Raw genomic sequence first — 20952 nt, 5'->3', positions numbered from 1 at the left:
GTAGCTAGCCCCCTGGCCTGGGATGCAGGAAACCAGGCTTCTTTGCTTGGCTCAATCGGGTGACCCTGGGCAACTGACTGCCCTTCTCTGTCTCAGTTTCCCCATCTGTAAAACGTGGATAACAATGCTCACCTGCTTGGTACAGCGGTTTGAGATCAGCTGCTCAGAGGCACTATAGAAGAGCGAAGTGATACTACTATTATTATTCATGCTTCTCATTGCAGACATGAGGGCTAGGAACATAATTTTGTTTAGAAACTGTATGGAAGCTGAGAGTCTCATAAAGTTGCATGATGCCAGCAGCGAGGGCTTTAATAGAAATACCAATTATCATGAGGGTCAGTAAATTAATATGACAACTTGGAGAGCTGAAAACATTACATGTGCAACCCTGGTCGCATTAAATAACCTGTTGGGTGACCACCCCAAGCCTCAGTTTCCTCATCTGTAAGATGGGGTTAGTGACACTGACCTCCTTTAAAAAGAGCAAAGGGTTATTATGATATTGTGCCCTGTCCTGCTCAGGATTACCTATGTGGTGCTGTGTGGCAACCACAGAGAGTAGAATTGTTCCCCTGGAGTATTAGAGCAGTTCTGCTTGCAGGCAGGGACTTCTCCCCAAGAGTTTTGGAGCAGGCAAGGGAGTTGGCCCAGGCCTCAGTGGGCTACTCAAGCCCACTGAATCTCAGTAGATCTGCAGTGCCTCCCTACCGGCTGGCTCCATGCCTCAGGCACCACCCCGCAGAGTTGTTGAACTACAGCACGCCCCAGTAGAACTGCACCCGGCTTTGACCCAGCTGCAAGGGAGGCTGATTTACTCCCATCGCAGAGCTCCCCTTCTCCAGCAGCAGGTCGCTCATTCCTTTGGCTCACCCTAACTCCTCCAAGCTCCCTCCACATTTGCACGTGACTGCCTTCCCTATGGGCCCCTTCTGCAAGTAAGGGCAAGGCCAAATCTCTTGTCATTGCTATTGGTTCCTTGGAACTCTCTTTCCTGGGCAGCAGGGTACCCGCTCTGCAAGAGGGGGAGGAGGAGCCCTGGCCTTTATTTTTGCTCTTCTGCTGACCCCGGTGGCATCCTCACTAGCAGCGGCTTGGAGCCGGGAGGGGTAGCACACACGATCTGTAAAGGATGCAGGTCGATCTAAGGTAAATGCAAAGCTGAGATTCCCTCTTGGACTGGCAGGCAAATGGATCAAACTGCTGGAGTAACGTGGGGTTGGGAGTGTGCCAACTCAGGCTAGTCAGCTCTCCTCTGGGGCTGCATCTACACTAGAGAGTTTTGTCAAAAAAACTCATGGCACGTCCACACTAAAAGTGCACTTTGTCGACAATGTGTCAACAGAACTCGCACTTCTGTTGGCAGCCTTCTGCCTCTCCCCCACCAGGCAGAACGTCTTTCTCGACAGAATCTGTCGATAAAAAAAGCCACGGGCATGCTCCTGCTGGGGCTCTGTTGACAGACGGGGCCTCTGGGACACTGGGCAGCCCTGTCTGCTGTGCTTCCAGTTGGCCGCTCTGCTGAGAGAGTGGCTGGGCAATCTGGCTGCTTTCCGTCGACAGAGCAGATCGACAGAGCGATGCGCTTTGTTGGTCTGGCTGCAATCTGTCGAGAGAAATTTTGTTGGCAGTTATCTCTCGACAGTAACTTCTGTCGACAAATCGCTGTGGTTTCAACATAGCCTGGATGTTCGCTCCACTCCGCCAGGGTTGGAATGGCTCTACGTGCTGATCACAGCCTGAGGACGAGGAGCTGGGGCAGGTAGCAGAGCGGAGGTTATGCGTGGAAGATGCTTACTCTGGCCAAATTTACAAAGTGGCCCTTATACTGATTTGCAGAGGAGCTCAGCATGATGCAGTTCCCGACTGCTGCCTTTGGAACCTGGGAATTCTCAGCCGTGCTGAAAATTGGGGGTCTCGGGCAGAACCCTGGATGATGGGTGAACCTTGGGCTGGGGAGGCAAGCCCCCAGCTCCACGCACCCAGGGCCCCTGTGGGAGTCAAGCTCCCCCAGTATAGGGGTGGGCTGCCTCCTCCCAGTGGCAGGTGTGTGTCCCCACCCTTTCCCAGCACCGAGAGCTTTCCCCGGCCCTGGGAGCACCAGGAGGGTGTGCAGTCCCAGCTGTTCTGGCCCCAGGAGCAAGGGGAGGGTGTGTGGTCCCAGTCACGCAGGCTCTGGCAGGACTGGCAGCACAGTCTTGGTGGGGCTGATGCCCAAACAGCCTCAGGAGACTGGGGGAGCCATGCTGAAGAGGGAGGGGTCTGGAGGCAGAGTCTGGGCAGAGCCAGCCAGGAAGTTTGGGATGGCAGTGCCTTTCCCTGCCTCTTATACCTGCCACCAATGGGTGGTACAACACAAACACAGAGGCCCACAAAATCATTGGCCTCTGTCATCCTGACACATTTTGTCACCAAGAGCCAGGAGGGCGCTAAGCTGCCCTTGATCTGTGCAAGATTACGTGCACTTTAACGCCTCTGTACTGGAGGGACACAGGGTATTGAAAACTCCAGTGTAAATGTGAACGATATGGCAATACCTCTTGCTGGATTCTGCCCCCTCTTTCTCACTGATGTCAATGGGAGTGGAGTCAACCCTTCACAAAATCAGGCATGTTTTGCTCTTTGTGTTTATTACTAACATTTACTATATTATACTATTCTTTAATTACGATGGCCCTGATTCAGTCAAACACTTAGCCTTGCCTTAACGCGATGTGTTGCCAACCCTGGCGATTTTATCATGAGACATCACAGTATTTGACGGTGCTTATTTTTAAACCCTCAGGTCCTGAAATGAATCAAGACACTCTCCATTTCATGTGAAAAAATATGTTTCTAGCTCTCCTGGTTGCATAGGGAACCTGGAAATGTGAAGCCAGAGCACTCTAAATGTTCTGAATTCAAAAGACAAATACCCCGTCTCCCTCAAATTACGTTCTCTTTTTAAATATCATGATTTTGGGGAGCTATCTCATAAATTTTCAGTGCTTAGGGTTTGCAAATAAGTGACGGACATCAGACACCTGGTTAATAGACTCAGGCTGTGTCTACACTAGAATGATCTGTCTGCAGAAGCTTCTCTTGGAAGATATCGTCCAACAAAACTTCTGTCCACAGATCACAGCCAGACTGCCAAGTAGAGTGAAAGGGCAATCTGCCCGGCTGCTTTCTAGACAGAACAGCCATCTGGAAGCTCAGCAAACAAGGCTGCCCAGTGTCCCAGAAGCCCCCTCTGTCTGCAGAAGGTCCTCTGGAACGTCCAGACTGGCCTTCTCTCAGCAGATCTCTGTTGACAGGCATGCTGCCTCACGTTGGACTGGCAGAATGATGTTGACAAAAGTGCCACATTTTGTCGATTTACTGTCGACAGAACGGCTTGGGAACATGAAGGTTCCATAGGCTTCGTCAGCAAAAAGCCAGTTTTGTTGACAAAACTCTACAGTGTTGAGATAGCCTCAGAGAGGTAGCCGTGTTGATGTGAAGCTTCAAAAATAACTACTCCAGATCTGTGGAAGTAGGTCTTACCCACGAAAACTCATCACCTAATAAACAAATTTGTTAGTCTTTAAGGTGCTATGGGACTGCATGTTAGTTAGCAGGTGTCAGGGGTAGTGCATGACTAGAATACCCTCAGGCCCAGATCCTCAAAGGTATTGCAGTTCATAATTCCCATTGAACATGACAAAAGCACCTGTGGAATAGAATACATGCCTAAATTCATCCTTAGGCCCTGATCCTGCAAAACAGCTAAGTCTGGGCATAGCTAAATTGATTGATTTAGGCTGTTCACACTAATAAAATTAACACTCAAACAATGTTTGCTGCATTAGGAGCTGTTTCAGCAGAGTGCGTAAGCAAGAACTGCAGAAGAGTTAAGCAAATGCTTAAGCACTTTGCAGCATAGGTTCAAATAATACTTAGCATTTAGACTTCATTTTATAATATGTTCAGTGTGCTATACCAACTCTGATTTACACCTAAGCAAAGAGTGTTGCTTGCTTGTTATTGATCAAGATTTATTATAATAATCAGTCATGAATTAATTAATTATACATCTTTGGGAGCAATGAAAGTTTATTGCAGGGTTGAGGTATTGTATTGCTGATTGTATTTCCAAAGTGATTTATGAATCTTTTGCTTACTACATTAACAGATTCACAGCTTTTATATTTTATGCCATTCATAGTCAGTATAGTTTGGAATCAGTCAATAATATTGATATTGCATCTATTGTACACGTTGTCTTTTGAAGTTTAACATACTGTGAATGCATTATTATTGTGTTGTAAATTACTAGTAAACGACCCGATTATTAATAAAATAGGAGTAATTAAGGGTTTACATTGCACTTTTGTTTCCTAAAGTGCTGCTTGGCTTGTTCTTCTGTGTTTACCCCGAGTGTGACTGCAAAATAAATGTAAAACATTATATATATTAATACAAAGAGAAACAGGACACAGTCAAATATATCACGGACCGAAAAATATCAACACGGACACTCAACCCCTTCTCCGTAAGTTTCCGTAGTGTAGCGGTTATCACGTTCGCCTCACACGCGAAAGGTCCCCGGTTCGATCCCGGGCGGGAACAACAAACCTTTTTTTTCCAAAAAATCCTATTTTTGTAAGTTTCATGCTGTTTTGACAGACATTTTTATTCATCCACCAATATCAACTTAATGTTAATTTCCCGTTAAACGCTCTGACCCTTGGGAGAATGCTGGTGGCTTGCCCCCCGCTGTTCAGTATGATTTATTCATCACTGAATAGTACAGTGAAGGTAAAACAATGTCTCATACCTGATATTCCAACTCACATTTTGACGGTATTTTTCAGAAAATGAAAACTTGAAGCTGCGTTGGCCGGGAATCGAACCCGGGTCAACTGCTTGGAAGGCAGCTATGCTAACCACTATACCACCAACGCTCAGCTGAAAGCGTTCGCTTTCAAAGCCGTACAAAAGGGCTGCCCTAGGACTGTACCATTTAATGGGTACTCAAAGGTTTTATGCCTACCGTAGATACCACACAGCGAGGACTAAACCAACGCCAATGTGAGAGAGAGGGAGGGCTTGGCGACAGATTCCCTAAGGTCATCCTTCTCCCTTTAGGCTCAGTTTCTTCCATGGCCTCCCCGCTTCCCTGTTGAATGGTTCCACCCCCTTTCTGGCATGCTGGGTCCCACCCCCTCCCTCTCTCCCCGCAATGGTTCCTCCCACGCTCTGCCGTTCTCGAGAATGGTTCCTCCCAAGCTCCATTCCCTCCTCGCAGAGCTCCCGCCTCCCTTTTACAGACAGGGCACTTCCGCCTCCGGGTTAAAGGTCGCTCCTGAGCAGTCTGCCCCCCCCCCCCTTCCCCTCCCTGTTTCCGGGGCTGCTGTCTGAGTGTCCGGGACATGGAGCGGGAGTGAAGCAGCCACCGGCCGCCGCGCCCCTCCCCTCCCCGCTGAGGAGCCGCCCCGGCCGGGGGAGGACGCCGAGCCCCGGGGTGAGTCCGGAGGGGGGCGGACCGGGGCCCTGACTCCCCCTCCCCAGCCTGAGGGGGGCTGTGTGGGGCGGGGTCTCTGCCGCCCTCCCGCAGGGGCCCGTGGGGAGGCTCTGCCCCGGGGAGGGGGTGTCTCCGCCTGGCGCCCCCAGTGCCGCCCCGCAGTGCCTTGGGGGCTCTCCCTGGGGTCGGGGGGCGCCTCGCCCTCATCGCCCTGCGCTGGGGGGGGGTCCCTGCCCCCCTGGCTTCCCCCCGCGGGCTGCGGGTGGGCCGGCGGCGTGAAGAGGGGGCTCGGTCCTGATGCTCGCAGGCAGGAGTCGACTCGCGCTTGTGGCAGCTGGGGCGGTTACACTGACACTCGCTCCAGCTGCCCTCTCAGCCGGCGTTGCCTTGGAGGGAGCCGGCTCCCTCTTACAGACCGACGTCGGGCCGCTTCTCCGGCCTTGCCTGTGACAGGGGCTTTGGCGGGGCGTTTTCTCCCTGTCCGTCAATGCTGGCGGGGGGGGCCTTTGGCAGCTGTTCCAGGACAAGTCCCTTCCCTGTCCGGGTCAGTTCTTACTGATGTGCCTGTTTTGGGGTAGGTAGGTAGGTCTCAGCACCTCCAGCCAACACAGGGAAACGCTTAAGGCTGTTGGGCCTGGGAATGGTCGCATCCTTGCAGGATTTGCAAACTCAGCAGCAGTCCCTGGGCTTGCTGAGATGGATTATAATTGTCCTTGTCCTCAGGTTTCTGCTTCCTAAGGTCCATTAGTTTGAGTCACATTCATTTGGGAGCCAGGGTCACTACTGTGTCTCTTCAGCATAGAATTGACCAGTCAGAACACTTTTGCTATGTTATTAATCAATTAAGTTATTCGGTTTTTAACTTATTTGGTGTGAGAATACACACACACACTAAATATTTCCCTTCTCATATGCCTAAATATGAATAGTGCTATCAGAAATGAAACAATGAATTCACACTATTGTGGCTCTTTTGGGTAACGGTGATCCCTAATTTCACTTGTGAACCATTAAGGTTAGAGCGTCACTGGCCGAAGGCAGGGGTGAGCGTACTTCTTATGTTGGGCCCCACTTTTGGTCCCTGAAATTAGCAGGGCCCCCCACCCAAAGGGAGGATCACAGGAGAGGATGTGGAGGGAGGGCATGGGAAAGGGCTGGGGGGCTCCAAGGGGTGTCTTGAAGGGGAAGGGGAGCTTGGGAGGACCCCAAGAGGGCACGTGGGGGACTTAAAGGGTGCCCCAAAGGAGGAAGGGTGCATAGAGGTACCTGGAAGGGGGGACGGGTGCTTGGGGATGGGTCGGGTGAGGGGGACTCTGAGCACTCATTGGCATTACCACTTCGTAGGCACTGCCCTTGCTGCGCTGCTGGCTGAGGGACTTGGTGTTGCTGGAGCACAGAGAGGTGATGACACCAGGCTGTGCAGTGTTGATGGGTGGCAGCTGCAGTATCCTGTGCTGCCCTCCCTTAGGCAACAGCACTTGCTCCACATTGGCATCTTGGCGGGGGTGTTGGGGAGAGATCCTGGGGACCAGACTGGCCACCTTACCATGCTGGGAACTTGACTGCTGCTCCTGCCACCTGGCTCGGGGCCTTCCAGCAACACCTCCACACATTCCGATTGGCCTAGTGGGCACAGTGGTGGGCAGGGCACCATTGCCATGGTCACCCTGTTCCCTCAGCAACAGTAATAGTGGAGGCCAGGGGAGGCTGATCACCCTGAACCCCCTTCGAAAATTTCACCCCCCCACACACTTTGCGCATCCCTGGCTAAGTGATTGTAAAGGGGTATCCCATGGATCATTGCCCAACTCCAATCCTGGTGCAGTTCATATGTACATCTAAAATTGTCGCCAGATTAGTGGATGTTTCTGCTTATCTCCATTTTGAAACGTCACTGCCTGGAGTTCTCCCTGACAGAGAAGGCAAGTGAAGTAGCATGCATACCTAGCCTCATCTGGAATACTGTTAAGTGGGTAAGAGGCTCAGGGGTCTGTTAGTGAAGACTATTGGTGTTGCAGATCTGGGATGAGTCATGAGATGGAGGTCCCATTGCACTTTCAGAGGTTTCTTGGCTAGGATTTTTAGTGAGGGAAGAATTATGCATTAAAGACACATTCCTCCTTATGGCAGGGTGGCCATCTGTCTGGTTTTTACCAGGACAGTCCCTTATTTGAGCTGTCTCGTAGGCGTCCTGACTTTTTTTAAAAAATGGGCAGATTGGTCCCATATTTTGCAGGGCTTCTGTTCCCCAGTGCCCGGCTCTTTGAGGTGGCAGCTCCCACTGCCAGCGAGCCCCACCATGAGGCATCTACTACGTCCCCTAGCTCCCTGTGCCTCAGGGTGGCAGCCCCCAAAGCTGGAGAGCCTGCCGCAGGGCGGTTTCCCTGTTCCCTGCCACCCAACTCCACCCCCAACCAGGAGGCTGCGAAGCCCCCATCCCTGGTGTCCCATTATGAGGCAGCAGCCCTCATTGTCGGGGAGCCCTGATGTGGGACAGCAGCTCCCCATCCTCTGGGGCCAGGTGTCCTGTATTTGGCATGGGAAAATGTGGTCACCCTTTTTGTCTTCAGGAGCAATAACGTCTTACAAAGGCCAGTGACCCTGGCCATTCTGTTGCAATCATTAGGCTGTTGCTGAGGCAGAGAATGCTCAGCTCGGTAAACAAGTGGGGGTTATATTCTTGGAGAAGCTGTGATGCTGACAGTAATGGGCCAGACTGACTTTCTGTCTGACTCCTGGAGGTGCCATATGTCCTGAAATATATGCACAGGACTTGAATAATCTCTCTAATCTAGAGTCTCAGAAATCTGGGCATTAAAAATTCAGATCTCTCAGGAGATTTTTAACTGGGAATAGTAAAAGCCGCTGCCTGCATGCACTGAGTGTCAATGCTGAAGAGCTGGGAAATCCACCTCTTAAAAATGTTGGGGTATAAGTGTTCCACACATGTTCATTGGAAATGGAACTGTGCTGTGAAGCCAAATATATCCTCAGGAAGCTGCCTTGTAGGCCTCAGGCTGTGTCAGCAATGCAGTTAATGGTGGGCTCTTTATACTGTTTCATTCCTATGCCCGGTGAAACTGTGGTTACATGAGGTCTGTTATTTCTCTCTTCTCGTCTAGTTTCTAGTACTGCCCAAGGCTCGCTGCACAGTTAATGCAGAAGGTAAAGAGGGTTCGTCTGGAAAACGAGACAGCAGGAAGTTGGCAAAGGTAACTTTCCCAGTCTTTATTAGGGCCTATATGGCCTTTGGGTCCAAGTGGTCAGAGGGCCACAGTCAGCTTTATGAATGATGGATATAATTAACCACCACCTTTAAATCTACCCATGGAGTCCTGTGTCCAGCTGTATCCATGGTGCCTGAGATGATAGAAGAAAATTAAACTCTTTCCTACTGAATTTAGGTGTCAGGCTTTAAAATGTCTTTCTGCATTTTTCTGCACTCTTGCTCGCCTATTGCTACTGTTTCTCCTCAACCGCACTTGATTAAACTCTCCTCCCTCCCCAAAAGCTGCACCCGTGTAACCTTGGCAGATGTGGCAGACTAAGCATGATGGCAAAACAATATATTCAGATATCTTCAGATTCTTGTGTGTTACAGCTGAGGAATACAGAATGCAAGATTAAAGGCTGACTCTTTAGCTTCCCCTGTGATCATCTTGGGCCATGTCATGTGGCAGGGATAGAACCACAGTGGAAGGATTTTTTTCATTTCTGTGGGAAAACCATCTCCCTTACTGTAGCAAGCTTGACAGAAACATTCTTTCATTGACCTCGCTGCATCTATGCCAAGAGATCAATATGGTGCTCAGGAATGTGGATTTTTCTAACCCCCAACCCCAGTACTGTAGCTCTTTTAACCTAAGTTTTAAGTGTAGCCCAAGCTGTGTTGTACAGACAAGAGTCATCAGGCAGGGAGATAACCCTAAGATCTTTTGGCGTGCCCTTTTCTACCCTCTAATTGTTAGCAGTGGTTTACTGCCAGGTGGGTGGTTGCAAGTGTGTAGTTTTTGGTTGTGAATGAACTGTCTTGAACTTAGGTCACTGAAACCTGATCTGGCCTTGAAAGTGGTTCTTGTGAGGAGCAGTGTTGTTTGAAGGATGATGTCATTAACCTTGAGGAGGTTCACCAGTTAGATTGGGATTGGCTATGGAGTGGAATGTGTTCAGTTGCATGAAAGCTGTTTCATTTTACTAGCTGAACAGGCATTTAAAAGCCAAGCTGCAGTGGGATTTGGGAAGAGAAGTATGTCCAAATCATAGCTCTGGTTTTATATCCTTGTGTTTGCTGTGATGTGTTTTTTTAATAGCTGGCAGTTTGCCCTGAAACATGGCACTAGTTGCCTTGAAGGGGATGGACACTTAGAGTGAATTTAATTCTGCCTGCCTAGTCCTGGGTGTGCACACTGAACAGATGCAAGATCATTGACGTGCTGCAAAGTTTTGGGAGAAAATTCCTTAAATCTTGTTCCAGTGTTTCATCATGTTGTTCACTACCTCTGCCACAGTTGCTTTACTAGTGCTGCCTGCTGTGGTCTGATTGGAATGTACTTTTTGTTTAATTTTCAAGCTGTGATTTGTTTTGTTGTCTGGCTTCTGGTGGGTAGATGTTGGCATAATAGGAGGAGATTTATTTTGAGACCCCCCCTTTCTGTAGCCTCCATGTTGTATTCTATGTCCTCTGTACCACTGAGGGACTCAGGAATTGGAAGCTGCCATTATGCTCTCGAGTTGTAGTTTATGGGAGCCATGCTGTATTTTAGTTGTTTGTCTGGCCTCATGTTCTGTGGCCTGCTTCGGTGGTTATGCAGAGCCCACTCCACCCACTGGGATTGTGTGTGGTTTGGATTGTTACGTGTCTAATCTCAAGTTAGTTTCTCAGGATGAAATGAGAAAAATAAGATTGGAGGAAGAGCAGTGAAGATTTCCCTTTTTCCTCTTGGTTAAAGGATAAGACGTTTGTGTGTTTGATGTTACAAGAGGTATTTATTCATTAAAAGGAAAATTGATTCTCATTGTGCAAGAACATTGAAAAGCATAATTTTGTAAGACAGAATAGATATCTAATTGATAGTCAGATGAGCACTTAAGACCATAGGTAAGAAAATTTCATTCTGAAAAGGTGGCAGGGAGTTCCCCAGGAGTGTTGAGAGATTTCCTGGCAAAATCATTTGTGAGAGAAAGTGGATTGAAATGAAATGATCTAACACTTGTGTATGAATTAACCAACCACCCCCAACTCCCTCCAGAATCATACTGGGGGAGGGCTTGCTCAGGTGCTGTGTGGTGCCAAAGCTGCACTTTCCAAGATTTATATTTCATGCCAATTAAAAACTGCAGTCTGACAGGAACATCTTACAATGTCTGTTCCACCATGGGAATTCCAACCGCTCTGTAAGAGGCAAGTTGCTTTTGTTCATTTAAGAAATATGACTTTAAGATTGAAGTTGTGGTTAACTCAGGGCTGTTTCGAACAGGAGTATCATTCTTTTAATCCTTTATAGGCTTTATTTGTTACATTGCTATGTTGATGTAGAGTTCTAGATGGGGGATTCTCTCTAGGTGATGACAGTTTTGGTTTTGTTCATTTTCCAGCAATTGGGAAAACCTCAGATAGCTACAAATAGCTAAATGTCCCAGAGCATGAGCCTTGACCTCATAAGATGACCATGGGGAAGAACGGTTCAGTGGTTAGGTAGTTAGCCTGAGATGTGGGTTCAGTTCTCTGCTCCAGACTTACTTCCAGTCTGTCAATTTCCATTTGTGAAATATAGCACTGGCCTACCACACACAGGTGTTGTAAAGATAAAGGCATGCAAACTTGAGGTGTTCAGGTACAATGTAATGTGGGGCATCTAAGTACCTAATTGATAGTAGGAGTCAGAAATAAAAAAGGGGCCATTGCTGCTGTGACTTGAGGGGGCCATTACAAGTGTCACCTTTAGAAGAAAAATTAATCTTGTGTATGCACTTGCTCTTGGGTTACCTGGTTCTATGTCTTCTGGGCCCCAGTTCCCACTGAAGTAAAGTCCCTAACCAGACTTGTGGGTCCTTGTCTCATCTGGAATAAGGCTGGTCCAGGGTAGTGTATTCTCCTTCATATTCAAATGTTGAACTGTGCAAATGCCAGAAGTGACTAATGGCTGGAGCGTTTATGACTGAGAAGTAAATTGCGGGTTTTAAATAATGTGATACTTTGGAAATCTAGGAGGGGTTTTTGCTGCTTTATGTGACATGAGTCCAGGGCATATTATTGCTGAGCAATTTTCTTTTAACCAACTCGGTTGCACTGGTATCTTCTTAAGTTGTCATCTGTGCCACTTCACACCTGTTTTCTCTAGCATTTCAAGTAAGCCCCAGGTGCCATGCCTTTGGTTAAGCTATTCACAATTTTTTTCTGATCTGTTTGCAGGAAAGGGACTTTACTTCTGTATTCCCAGAGATCAGAAGTCTCTCCGTGTGCTCACACATATACTGATGTTACCTTTGAATCAGGACCTAGCCTATCTGAATGCCTGGAGTATGTTTCAGTTAGGTCTTGCTATACAGGATGTTCTACTGCTTTTAACAATAACTTTTCCCGGAAGAAAGGCTGCAGATGACTTTTGGGCTCAGTAGGCATCTGCTAGCAATTTGGGTGTTGTGAATGGAGTACTCCTTTCTATCTGGTACTGCTTATGTTTAATTCCAGGACTTCCAGGACCAGCATCTGAAGAAGTGAGTTAACTCACGAAAGCTCATGCTCTAAACTTTTCTGTTAGTCTATAAGGTGCCACAGGACCCTTTGTTGCTGCTATGTTTAATTAGTAACCTTTATGAATATGAAGGTATCTGTAGATTCTAAGGGGCATTTGTCAAAAGTTAGCTGAATGCTTGGAGCTCCCTATGAGCAGATGGAAAGAACGTATCCACAGTAATTCATTTCCTCTACCTTTTTTCCCAGTTTCTTGACCAGTTCGGAGGGGGAAGAAAGGATGACTGCGGTGGATGCGCTGTCAGACAGCACTGAAGTGGTCGAGATGGAGGACACGCCTTCCCAGTTCCTGGTGGAGAAGCATACGTGGGATGGGCTGCGTGACATTATTCACAACAGCAGGAAGTATTCAGGCATGATAGTGAACAAGGCTCCCCATGATTTCCAATTTGTCCAGAAAACAGAAGAGTCCAGTCCACATTCTCATCGCCTTTACTATCTCGGTAAGCCTCACTTTAGCTGATCACCTTGCTTAAGGTCACCTTGGTAGGCTTGGCTCTGGTAAAGAACTGTTGGTGTCAGCAGAGTGAGCTCTGTTCACGGATGTCTCCATTCATCACTAGGTGGCCAGCAAGGAAGGGGGAAAGAGGGTGCTCTTGTGGTTAAAACCCTGGACTGAGACTCAGGAGATTTGGGTTCAGTGCCTGGTCCTGGCATAGGTTTCTTATGTGATCTTAAACAAGTCACTTAATCTCTCCATGCCTCAGTTCCCTGGGTGTTAAATGAAGATAATCCTGCCTCTTTCCTACCCTTTTAGTTTAGCCTAGGAACTGTTCAGGGCAAGGACTGAGTGACTACGTTTACGTCTAGTGTCTGATCCAAGAGGGCCCCATCTTAGGACCTCTGTGTGCCGCTGTGATACAAATAATCATACCAATAATAATACATTCTCTTTTTTCACCTCTCACGTGGACTTGGTTTAATGAGTTCTCCTATCTTTGCAGTATTATTGTGAAAGCAATGGAGCTAATTTGATTCTTTAAGCAGGTTAGCTGTCCAGAATCTGATTGATTGACTCTTCCTATAATTTTTGTACCCTTGCAAGCCCAGTGCATTTCATGGGTTGGCCAAGTGATATCAATCTTCTAGAGCAGCACATCAGTCAGTTTTGTTGCTGTTTTCCCCAATAAACAGTACGATCTTACTTCAGTGCAGATGTTTGTAGTGCTTGTAAATGCTTTGACAAGGGGAAAAATTACATGACCGGGGTGGTCAAGTCTGCCCCCCTGCTGGCCTCAGCTCCTGGGCTCCCTGCCCGAAGCTTCCCAACTCTCTCTTCTTCAGCCATTGACTCCCAGCTCCAGCCACTTCTCCCAGCTGTAGCTTCTTGCCTGGCCTGACAATGAGCTGCTAGCTTATTGGCCTGGGCCCTGCTCCCTCCTTCTGGCCTGGGGCTCTCTGGCTGCAGCTAGCCCTCCCTTGCAGCCAGACCAACTTTGGCTGCCCTGCCCTGGGCTCCTGCCTCTGGTCTGGCTGGCCCCTCATCCTCCCAGCCTGGGGACTCTCTGGTCTTGCAAGATCCGTGGTCCTGCCAGCCGGCAGATGTTGCCAGCTGTGAGAGTGCCAGATTTTGGAGTTTCAACCTGTAGATAAGTGTTGGGTTTTAATATTTCCCAGACAAATATTCTCTTCTTTGCTGGAGACTTGAGAGAAGGCAGATTTTTTGTGCTGTACTAGTTTATAGTAATAGACAGAACCAGGATGTAACTAGTAAGTAACAGTTAAATACAGTGTCTGAATTTTTTCAGGGCTGGATAACTTTGTGGTCAGTAATACTTAGTTTTACATGCTGTGGAAGGGAACTGTGTTGTGCTCCATGCAAAGGCTCGTCATTACAGGGCTTATTAAAGAACTTTCCCCATGTGTGACATTCCATATAACTGGCTGTGCTTTCCTGCGGTGGCTCCATTTTTCTTTGATCCATTAGATGCTGGGTTTGATGGACCCATGGTATGGTCCATTCCAGTAACTCTTGTATACCTGTGACTGTTACTTATTGTAGTTCTCAGTATGTTTTAATGGAGGAATTAATACAATAGGCACACAGCAAAGAAGTCACAGGTGTGTTAAGGTGGGTGAGGGAGCATGTGGGTTCCTTAGTGAGAGCATATGGACCATAATGGATCTTCATTAATGAAGTTTGTCCATAGGTCAGAGCAGAATAGACAGGTTAGTATTATCTTTGGTGTAAGAGAGAAAAGGTAGCCAGATGTTTAGTTACGAGCACAAGACTTCTTAACTGACCAATCAACTGCATGTCTCATTTGAACTTGGAAGTATGCAATCAGGCAGCAGCAGACACCAAAAAAGGGGTAAAAAGAAATCACAGTACACTAGTGTGTTAAACTACTAAAAAAGGGAAAGTTTACAATTTTTTGATAAGAAAACGTATTTCATTTACATTAAGATGGCTAACAGCAGCATCTTTCTTCTGCATGTTAGTTTCAAAGCTGTATTAAGTCAATGTTCAGTTGTAAACTTTGGAAAGCACAACCATACCATTTGGTTCAGCATTACAGACATTTCAGTTAGGAGAAATCTCCATTCCTAAGGTGTTCATAACCAAGGTTCTACTGTAGCTGGCTAATGAGCCTCATTGAATGTTACTAACTTTTCTCCCTAGAGTGAGGAGTTTCTAATTAATCTCCCTAGCTGAAGCTGCTCAGCAGAATGACCACAACAGTTCTATTACTCAGTCTTAGATGACCAATCAATATGTTTGATGTTTAATTTTCATTGATCCCCAAAAAAGTATGTGGAACACGGTAACAGATTAGATGTTGGTTGACTATTTTAAAGCAGTGTCTGGTAGTTCACGTCCCAGATACCTTAATTTTGAGGCACTCCCACAATATAGGGTAAAACTTTTCTACTGTTATAGCCCCTATTAAGCTAGTGTTGAGTTGCCCCTTTCATTGTGAAGAATTTGGTTCTCAGTTCATAAATGTGCCCGTTCACATTTCACCAATATGCTTGAAAGCCGCCTGCCAGTATTTTACCAAGTTTAACCTAAGTATTGCTTTCCAAGTATGTGTGTGGATCTTAATGAAATGTGCATATTGACAAGGGGAGAGCAAATGAGCAAGTACCTCCCCCCCCCCCCCCCCACCTCTCAATTCAACCTTTGGAAAACTTTGCTTATCAGAGCTGAGTGTTTTTCATACTTCACATAAGGACCAAAATACAACACATTGAAAGCTGGGGGACAATTCTTTTGCAGCTACATATGCCAGAGTTATCTGTAGATGGATCTGTAGGGTCACAGATAGTCATAGTCATTGCCACAAGAATGCGTCTGTAACATTTGTGTCACTGACTGCAGCCTGTTCTGTTTGAATGTTTTTTTTTTCCTGGGCTGTTCCCGTTGACTCTCATGTTGTATCATGGCAGATGCTGCTTATATTAAACACCACATGCTCAGCATTTCAGTGTTTCTGCATCTCTGAAGATTGTATGCTTATATGTTGTTTTTTTCCGGAATACTTATAAATGTGTTTTAAATGTTAATTGCACTAAAGTGAATTTAGTGACAGGTTAACAGGCTTGTAGATTGAAGATTTCCTTTCCTGCACAGAATACATGCAACAGAACTAGTAGCACTGACAGGTTAGCCACCCCTCAACACCCACTATGCCATCCCATCAGTGTACTACAGCCTTGATTTAGAACATTCCCACCAGTAAGGTTGGAAGGAGAGTTCCTTCTTTGATGCCTCTGCTGAAATTGCCAACACAGTTGCCAGCTGTGTTAAGTACTGGATGTTGCTACTGGAAATTGGACTGGCACTGATAACTCATTTAATTTGGCCATTGAACAGCCATCCAATAGCAATTGCTTTGGCCACTGTTAAATGAAGTCACATTTGAACCTGGTCTCTAGCACTGAAGGGTTTATATCCCTGTTACAAGGTTGCTGTGTTACTTCCAATGTACTATCCTGTTAGCAGATCTTCATTGTGCTGAGGAATGTTAAGAGAGTCCTGCTGATGGGGCCACATGTAGCTACAGGGCTCAGCTCTGCAGTATGACTCTAAGCTGGGGACTGAGCAGACTGTATAGAACAGAGGTCAGCACCCCCCAGCATGGGTGTCAACAGTGGCGTGAGCCAATTTTGTCAGCATGGAAGACTAGAGGTCAGCCCCATCCCTCCTCCCCCAGAGAGCCGGGAACTTACTCAAAGCTAGGCCACCTGTGGGTTAAGAACAGACCAGCTAATGCTACCAACCACCACCTCCATGGTAAAGTTCTGCATCTTCATGTATTATTAATGAAGGTGTTGTAAATGGGTGTAGTAGTAGTGACTTTAAAAAGTATCACCAGCACTCAACTCAGACCGTCCATAGAGGTCAAAAGGTCAGGTTTTGACACTCCGCCTTGGAAAGGGTCTCTAGGAGCAGCCAAACAGTGAAAAAGTTTGAGTAGATTTTAATCCTGTTGAACGCTTTCCACATTCGTAAAACTAAAGTCTTTGAAGTGGGTGAAAGGAGCAGGGGAAGAAAGGCAGCTCATAAAGAGCCCCTGGGCCATCTAGTTTTCCTGGAGATTTAATAAAAGTGACGTCTTTGTGTTAGTTCAGCCTGGCGTCTCTGCAATTGCCATGACTTTTTGTTTTGCTTTTGTTCTTGCAACAGGCATGCCCTATGGTAGCCGGGAGAATTCCCTTCTTTACTCAGAGATTCCCAAAAAGGTACGGAAAGAGGCCCTGCTACTCTTGTCATGGAAACAGATGCTGGATCACTTTCAGGTGAGAAGAAGCAAAGCAACATACTTCTTGCTCTAGTGGTGCGTGAGGAACCAGGCTGGTGGTAAGATGTTGGAGTAGTAGTTAGTATCAGAGAGGGAGCTGTGTCAGTCTGTATCTTCGAGAACAACAGGAAGTCCTGTGGCACCTTATAGACTAACAGATATTTTGGCACATAAGCTATTGTGGGCAAAGACCTGCTTCGTCAGATGCAGGGGGGCAGTTCAGAGGAGTATTTAAAGAGTGGGATCCCACTAAAAGGGAGGGCTAGTGCTAACAACGTCTAGTCAGTCAGGGTGGAAATGGCCCATTATCAGTAGTAAATATCAAGAGAGGAGAAAAAACAAGTCAGGTCAGTTGGGGGAATGTGGCCCATTGTCGGATTCTAATGTGGAGGTGTGAACTTCCATAGCAGAGAAGCTGCTTTTGTAAGGGGCCTGCCACTCCCAGTCTCTGTTTAATCCTTGGTTGATGGAGTCAAATTTGCAAACGAATGGCATTTCAGAGCTTTCTCTCTCCATTTTATTTTTGAAATTTTTTTTGTTGTAGGACTGGTTACCACTCTGCTGGGCTTTTGCTGATCAGTGAAGTGACATATAGGGCTGGAACAGGGAGCATGGATAAGTGCTGTGGGTGTGGCACTGGTAGAAAGCTATGTAGGGAGATGTCTTTGAAAGCAGCAGGTGTGCTGGGTACGTAGCTGGCCAAGAGTATGGACCCGGGCAGGGCAAGGGCCGGTTTCACTATATCTAAGTCTCCTGCAGCCTGCACTCGCCAGTTATAAATCAGTAAAATTAACTGTTGGGAGAATAGACCAGAGCTCTGGCTGTTGTGACCAAACTCTCCCATCTGCTCTCCCTCTGTTTGCACTGATTACTATGTGTATATTGGATAACTTTGTGCTTTATCACTTGTGTGGAATAAGGAACAATCCACTGTCTACATTGCCAGTTAGTCACATACCCCAGATTGAATTAGGGTGGAAAACCAATTCCCTCCCCCCACGGCCCCAGCCCCGAGTCTTTACAGCAGGCGGGTGTTCTGGTGCTAGTTAGTAATTATTCAGGCTTAGCAACAAGAGGCTGGAAGGTGCGGACCTGCCTTGTGGCTTCTCAGATCTGTTAAGCAGAATTCAAAAGCTTGGATCTACTCGGAGTCCCTTTGAAACTAGCCCAAGATTCTTGGAATGGGCGTTGTTTGCACTATCTGACTTGGACACTGTCTGTGAGAGGACATGGCTAATGTCATTAGATTAATTTGCATAAACATATGGCCGCCGTTCATCAGTTTTAAGGTGGAAGTGCCGTTCATACATCCAGGTCTTTGGCTCAGCTCTAGAGGGTGGCATTGCAGTTGGAAGGTTAGGGGGCCTTCCTGGCCACACTTTTGCACTAAAGACAACAGTGATTGTGCTTAGCTAGTGCAAGACAGCGCGGTCAGTTTTCTATTAGCTGGGCTCGTTAATTACCGTGCCTTCAGACTTGCAGATTTTGTGTCTGTCATTCACAACCAGGCAACCCCTCACCATGGGATGTACTCTAGGGAAGAGGAACTCCTGAGGGAACGCAAGCGTCTTGGCGTCTTTGGCATCACTTCCTATGATTTCCACAGCGAGAGTGGCCTCTTTCTTTTCCAGGCCAGCAACAGCCTCTTCCACTGTCACGATGGGGGCAAGAATGGCTTCATGGTAGGTCGGCTGATGGCTCAGTTGGAGGTTTGAGGGATTCTCCAGCTCAGTGTGGTGTTCCCATAATGAATGGCTCCATGTTGGATGCTGTTTCATGCCTCTTCAGTTGGACTTTGGCTCTGGTCTGCCATCAAGTCCTGTTTTCTTGGGCTTGGAGTCCCTTGTGTGTGGGCTGGGTCCATCAAGACCTTTAGGCCTTTGTTAAGCATGAAGCTGAAAACTGAACAGGGGCACATCATAGGCCTTGTTTCTCCAGGTGTCTCCAATGAAGCCACTAGAGATCAAGACCCAGTGCACAGGACCTCGAATGGATCCCAAGATCTGCCCTGCTGATCCCTCTGTCTTTTCATTCATCAATAACAATGACTTGTGGGTAGCGAATATTGAGACTGGAGAGGAGAGACGGATGACTTTTTGCCATAAAGGTAACCAGAGCTGCTCCTCCACTTCTGGAGGAGAATTCTCTCTTATAGCAAGAGTCTGACCAGAAGAATTTACTCCTGTGTTGTTCTTTATCTGTCTGAGTCTTGTACCTTTTCTGAACGACCCTTTCCAGCAACTTCAGCCGTTCTGTGCTCCTTCCTCTTCAGGGTTATCCAATGTGCTAGATGATCCCAAATCGGCAGGTGTCGCCACGTTTGTCATCCAGGAGGAGTTTGATCGGTTCACAGGATACTGGTGGTGCCCCACGGCCACCCTAGAAGGTCTGTTCTGCTTAGACCTGGTGAGACCAAACTCTGGTGGTCACATAATTGTTGACCCCTTCAGGATCCTGAGTTCTGGGTCATTCATTAGGGCAAGGGTAGGGAACCTATGGTAGGGGCTTGCCTTGATCCAGCCCATGCAGCCTGGGCCTGGGGCATTTCCCCACCGCACCAACCTGAGCAGTGCGAGTTGGCGTTTCGGCCATATGGGGGTGCTGTGGCTGGAGTGCCTCATGCAACTGCTGGGGTGGAGGGCAAATGGGGGAGAGCCTAGAGCCTCAAAGGGCCGGATTGGACCCATGGGCTCTGCCTGTCGGGGAGGGGTGGTTCTGTGTGCTGCCGGGCATGCTCCTTGCAGCCACTTCCCCCCCACCCCCATTATTGCTGCTGTCCGTGAATCTTGGCCAATGGGAGCAACAAGGTAGTAGTGCCTGCAGAGGGCACTCCCCTGCAGTGCTATGGGAAGACATCTCTCTTCTCCCCCCCATACCTGTGCTAGGTAGGCACCTCCATTCCCTGCCGCTAGCCTGCTGCTGCTCCCTCACAGCTCTGCCCCCGCACCTTCCTTCCTGCCCAGAGCTGCACCCTCACCCCAGCCTGTTCACTAGCAGCCCCCTCCCACACACCAAACTCCTCATTTTTGGCTCCACCCCTGAGTCTAGGGAATCGTAAAAACTCCCCTAGCTCCCAGAAGAGAGAATTCAGCCGGGGGGGTGAGCTCTGAGCCTTGGTGCCTCCTTCCACCCTTGTGAGGCTTTTTCTGCTTCTCAGCTGGGGGCTACATCTGTGAAGGTTTTTTTTTTTTTTTTTTTCTCCTTTTCACTTGGGGACCAGGTTACTACGGATTGTGATGTGGGTGGGTTTCCTTTGCTTCTCTCTTGGGTGTGACCCAAAAAAGTTTCCCCACCCCTGCCTGCAGGGATGTGAGATGTGTGCCGGCAAATACTGGTGTGAATAATTAGTAAGTGCTGCAGGATCTAAGGAAAGTGTAAAAAAAAAAAAACCAGTCAGCCCAGGATGTGCTGTTGTGGTGCATCCGTTAAGTCGACCCAGTTGAGAAACTGCATGATGGCAAACCTACGTACCTTGTCCTAGGGTCAGAGGGCTGGAAAACGCTGCGGATCTTGTATGAGGAAGTGGATGAGTCCGAGGTGGAGATAATTCATGTTCCTTCACCTGCCTTGGAGGAGAGAAAAACCGATTCCTATCGGTACCCCAGGACAGGTCGGTGAGGTGCCCGGGAGTGAATAAATGCAGCTGCTGCCTCATGCAGGCTGAAGCAGCACTGTCTGTGCTATAGACTTTGCATTATTAATCTAGACCCTTAGCAGGCGTTAGGAGAAGGTCCGTAAATATTCAGCACAAAGTTGATCGTAGGAAGGATAGCTAAACTCCAGACTAAACATAAGTCTGGCCGTGCTGGTCAAACTCCAGGCCCATCTAGCTCAGTGTCCTGTCCTCTGACAGTGGCCAATGCCAGATGCCTGAGAGGGAATTAACAGAACAGATAATCATCAAGTGATCCATTCCCTGCTGTTCATTTCCAATTTCTGCCAAACAGAAGCTAAACTTACCAAAGGGG

The 20952-nt window shown here is 47.7% G+C and overlaps 1 protein-coding gene and 2 non-coding genes across 5 annotated transcripts in view; 2 read left to right on the top strand and 1 right to left on the bottom strand.

Moving 5' to 3' along the window:
• The first annotated feature begins 4517 nt into the window (after positions 1 to 4517).
• On the top strand, positions 4518 to 4590 carry TRNAV-CAC (transfer RNA valine (anticodon CAC)). Its single transcript has one exon. It is a non-coding gene; the product is annotated as a tRNA-Val (tRNA).
• Positions 4591 to 4853: 263 nt separating this feature from the next.
• On the bottom strand, positions 4854 to 4925 carry TRNAG-UCC (transfer RNA glycine (anticodon UCC)). Its single transcript has one exon. It is a non-coding gene; the product is annotated as a tRNA-Gly (tRNA).
• A 438-nt stretch (positions 4926 to 5363) lies between these two features.
• The window catches only part of DPP9 (dipeptidyl peptidase 9), a 28570-nt gene continuing 12981 nt past the window's right edge, over positions 5364 to 20952 (top strand). For all 3 annotated transcript variants that reach the window (XR_012642643.1, XM_074978317.1, XM_074978318.1), the window contains exons 1-8: positions 5364 to 5485; positions 8608 to 8697; positions 12429 to 12682; positions 16870 to 16982; positions 18493 to 18666; positions 18923 to 19091; positions 19257 to 19370; positions 20466 to 20594. Coding sequence is in view for 2 of the 3 variants with exons in the window: in XM_074978317.1 (XP_074834418.1) it covers positions 8642 to 8697; positions 12429 to 12682; positions 16870 to 16982; positions 18493 to 18666; positions 18923 to 19091; positions 19257 to 19370; positions 20466 to 20594 (1009 nt within the window). In the remaining variant the exon portion in view is untranslated. The remainder of the gene's footprint in view (positions 5486 to 8607; positions 8698 to 12428; positions 12683 to 16869; positions 16983 to 18492; positions 18667 to 18922; positions 19092 to 19256; positions 19371 to 20465; positions 20595 to 20952) is intronic.

The sequence above is a fragment of the Carettochelys insculpta genome, chromosome 27 (genome assembly GCF_033958435.1).
Source record: "Carettochelys insculpta isolate YL-2023 chromosome 27, ASM3395843v1, whole genome shotgun sequence".
NCBI classification, from domain to species: Eukaryota; Metazoa; Chordata; order Testudines; family Carettochelyidae; genus Carettochelys; species Carettochelys insculpta.
The sequence above is the reverse complement of the archived record's forward strand: the minus strand, read 5'-3'. Positions and strand labels throughout refer to the sequence as shown.